Here is a 4278-nt window from a genome sequence, read left to right as displayed (position 1 = left end):
ACATTAAAAAAAAAAAAAAAAAAAAAAAAAAAAAAAAGCAATGAGACAATAGAGATAGTTGCTTACAACTCCTAGCGCAGGTGGTTTCCTCAGACGGAGCCTCGAGAGACGGCTGAGAAGCAGAGAACTCATAGTGGTGTGATGCTAAAATCCTAATTGAAACATTAGTTGGTGGTAACAACGACTCTCACCACCTTAAATAAATATGAATAGCCTTGTTCCTCAAGTTTCTTTACCATCAAGTCTTTCCTTAACTACTTTTGCCTTTCTGATTTTTCCTGTCAAATTTATTTTGGTTATAAGAAAAATGAATGGACCATGAATCCATTGTTTACCTAATTCTTTTAACGGTTAAGAACTTTTTTCATCATTTTTTTTTCTTTTGCTGCCTTACTCAATTTTTATATTACATTTTTATATATTAAAAAAGTACAAGCCCAGTCAAGGTAGATTTAGGCACTTTTTAATAAGTTTGATTAATTTTTCTTAAATTATAATTGAGTTGAAGTAGTTTTTGGTACTGGCCATTGGTTCGGATCCTATTTGGCACACTGAAATTGGGGTCGATGTATTGAAAATAGACATATGCATTGGAGACATCCGATTCCCCCTCCCCTCAGAAATGGCAAGCCTTCTAACTAATTTTGGTTAAGGTTGGGAAAGGCTCGCGAGGAGATGTGTTACTACCAACTATTGTGATAAACAACAGACAATATAGAGGTGAGAGGCAAGGGACATTTTTCAATGTAGACAACATATGTTTGATTAATATTTCATTATCACAGGGAAGTTGGAGAGATCAGCAGTTCTTAAGGCCCTTTGCTCGGGGTTTCGTGAGACGACTGAGCCACCCATATGCTTAACTGAAGGTACATGGCTATATTTGGTTTATTTGTCTGATATTTTTTTTTTTTTTTTTTTTTATCAAACAAACATATATTACTTAGAAAGAGTTTTACACCCCATCGAGGGGTTTGGTTACAATCAAAGAGAGAGCTGATTTAGCCACCGAGTCAGCTTCCTCATTAAAGTTTCTAGAGATAAAGGAGAAAGAAATAACATCAAAGAGAGGCAAATAGTGATATATATCCAATACTACTTTCTAACGTCATGTTCTGGATTCTTTGTTTGGGCAGATATAGAAACCAATGAGTGTTTACAAAACAATGGAGGTTGTTGGGTTGATAAGAGAACCAATATTACAGCTTGCAGGGTGCGTCAGATCTTAAAAAGAAAAAGAAAAAAAAATCATTCTTGTTTTTGCTAGAATGTTATGTTACACAACTTTCATTAAAAGGAGCATCAATGTTGAAGTGTTGCAGGACACTTTCAGAGGAAGAGTGTGTCGATGTCCCATTGTTCAAGGTGTCAAGTTTTTGGGGGACGGTTACACACATTGTGAAGGTATGAAAAACAGAAGCTGAATTACTATATGCATGTTATGATTCATAAATAATGAATTTTCTTTTTACATGTTTAAATTTTGAATAAGGCAGCGTAAGGGGCATTGCGCTGTGTAATAAACAATGGAGGATGCTGGAAACATACTCAAATGGGAAGAACATATTCGGCTTGCCGTGTAATATGATGACGTACTCCAGCTAACTAACTGACTTCCATTCTCTGTTTTGACATGACAGAACCTCTCTTTATATATAAAGATGACTTATCGTTCTTTCCTTGCTTTTTCTGTTGTTGTCAGAATGATCATTTGAAAGGCTGCAAATGTCCACCTGGATTCAGCGGTGATGGGTTCAAAAACTGCACAGGTATTATACCTATGAAATATTATAATTAGAGCTTGAGATTGAAAAAAAAAAAATTAACTTGTTGATGTGTACAATTGAACGCAGATGTTAACGAGTGCGAGGAGAAAACAGTGTGCCAGTGTCGCGGCTGCAAATGCAAGAACACATGGGGAAGCTATGATCATTTGAAAGGCTGCAAATGTCCACCTGGATTCAGCGGTGATGGGTTCAAAAACTGCACAGGTATTATACCTATGAAATATTATAATTAGAGCTTGAGATTGAAAAAAAAAAAATTAACTTGTTGATGTGTACAATTGAACGCAGATGTTAACGAGTGCGAGGAGAAAACAGTGTGCCAGTGTCGCGGCTGCAAATGCAAGAACACATGGGGAAGCTATGATCATTTGAAAGGCTGCAAATGTCCACCTGGATTCAGCGGTGATGGGTTCAAAAACTGCACAGGTATTATACCTATGAAATATTATAATTAGAGCTTGAGATTGAAAAAAAAAAAATTAACTTGTTGATGTGTACAATTGAACGCAGATGTTAACGAGTGCGAGGAGAAAACAGTGTGCCAGTGTCGCGGCTGCAAATGCAAGAACACATGGGGAAGCTATGATCATTTGAAAGGCTGCAAATGTCCACCTGGATTCAGCGGTGATGGGTTCAAAAACTGCACAGGTATAAAAGAATCTCAAAAACGACCATACATACGAAGAAAGAAAGAAGGAATACCCAGAACACGCCACGGAGCACCATCGACTTCTATGCTTGTCCCGACTTTGATGTCGTTGCTAGACAGCGCATATATCCCTGCAAAATCATCACCGTCAGTCAGAGTCGAAGATGATAAAACACCACTCTCAATTAACATCTTAACTGGTAAAACAACTGTTCCTTCTGGTCACTGATTGGCTCTGGAAAGACAGACCGTGCAACGACGATGGTTTATAAGAAGGTGAAGAAATACACAACGAAGTTACAAAAGAAGTCCATGTCGCCGCCATTACTGGGAGCGGAGCGGAGCTCTAGAATGTTCTCCCCCCCCAGGGAGGGAGGGAGGGAGGGGATATGGAAGATGGGGAACGCTATCGAACCGTAACAACAAATGGGCCACGGTCAAGCCCATTAATAAAATTAATTGTTGTGTGCTCTCAGAAAACTGGTCTTCTCATTATTTTTATTATTATTAATTTTTTTTTTTTGAAAATTAACTAGTCTTTTCATTATTGGTTAATGGTTAGAGTAATTGGTGCACATACACCTAAACTGAACACTAATTTGGTTTATACCCACCATTTTACCGTGTCATTTTATTTCTCATTATACCCTTAGCCCACTACACAAGCCTACCACATAGCTTCTGCATGCATCAGTGAAGTGTTCCTCCTTTTATCCTCTGGTTTAAACAATGCTATTAGATAGATGTGGGTATAGGACTAACAGTGTCTGCTGCTTTTCGGGTGATGCAAATTCTAGAGAATCAAGAGTCTCATTAATTCGATAGACACCTAATAACCATCTTCTTTCATATCATCAATGTGTCTCCACTGCCTTTGGTTTTGAATCACCAGAATAAGAAATCAACAGATTGAGTATCGTCTATGTTCTCTTGTCCTCTTTGTTTTCTTAGCTTTTTTTGTTCTTGTTTTTCGGTTCCGAAAATCTTTATAATAAAAAAAAAAACTGAAGACATCATCTAAGATTCGTTTGAAATGTTTCTTCTCTCTTATTATTTTCTTTCTTACACCGCAAATGATTTTTACCAAATTGGATTCAAATTAGATTTTATTGTTTATTGAATTTATTTTGTGTATTTAATTACTTTTCTTAAAACTTTAGTCATTGATGATATATCTTTTGGGGGAGTTTTGAAATTTAGTTATCTATACATCCAAATCATATGAAATGCTAAAATGTGTTTGGTTGCGTAGATGATAGTTGTACCGTTCCAAAGTAAAAGCAGTTGATGAAATCTCTTCTCAAGCAGCTAAAATCGAAGCCGAAGCCGAAGAGGAGGCGGCCAAGTTCATCATTTTATTTTCGCTATGGTTAACATTATGCTTGATACATAATTTATTAGATGATATATTTTTTGTTGCCCGATACATGTTTCGTTGTAGATACCTTGTTATTTTATTATGTATGTTATTGATTCTTGTAACATGTTATACATAATTATGATCATTAGAAAAACATGTATTATAGTTTGTTACCTAACACATCATTTGTTAGCTAATACATCATTTCTTACTTTGTGCTTTTTTGGTATATTGTTTGTTAGATGGTATATGATTTGTTATCTGATAAATGTTTTTGTAGGTTGATACATTGTTTCATACAAATGGTTTGATAAATCTTTTGTTATCTGATCAATGATCTTTTAACTGGTACATATTTTGTTAGCCGACACGAAGAACCGATGATTGGTTGGTTAGATGTTACAAGAGACTTGCCCTTAACTAATATATGATTGTGTAGCAGATAAATAATTTATTAGCTTATACGTTGTTTGATACATAGT

At 35.8% G+C, this 4278-nt stretch overlaps 2 protein-coding genes across 2 annotated transcripts in view; one reads left to right on the top strand and one right to left on the bottom strand.

The window, feature by feature from the left end:
- The window catches only part of LOC106315382, a 2711-nt gene extending 2579 nt beyond the window's left edge, over positions 1-132 (bottom strand). Inside the window, exon 1 of the mRNA XM_013753110.1 lies at positions 67-132. Coding sequence (XP_013608564.1) covers positions 67-132 — 66 coding nt within the window. The remainder of the gene's footprint in view (positions 1-66) is intronic.
- Positions 133-1166: 1034 nt separating this feature from the next.
- On the top strand, positions 1167-2373 carry LOC106315381 (vacuolar-sorting receptor 3-like). The gene is made up of 6 exons (XM_013753109.1): positions 1167-1213; positions 1323-1404; positions 1703-1769; positions 1854-1991; positions 2076-2213; positions 2315-2373. The coding sequence occupies exons 1-6, from the start codon at positions 1167-1169 to the stop codon at positions 2371-2373; spliced, it is 531 nt and encodes a 176-aa protein (XP_013608563.1).
- Positions 2374-4278: the final 1905 nt, after the last annotated feature.

Source organism: Brassica oleracea, chromosome C9 (assembly GCF_000695525.1).
Source record: "Brassica oleracea var. oleracea cultivar TO1000 chromosome C9, BOL, whole genome shotgun sequence".
Lineage (NCBI taxonomy): Eukaryota > Viridiplantae > Streptophyta > Magnoliopsida > Brassicales > Brassicaceae > Brassica > Brassica oleracea.
The sequence above is the reverse complement of the archived record's forward strand: the minus strand, read 5'-3'. Positions and strand labels throughout refer to the sequence as shown.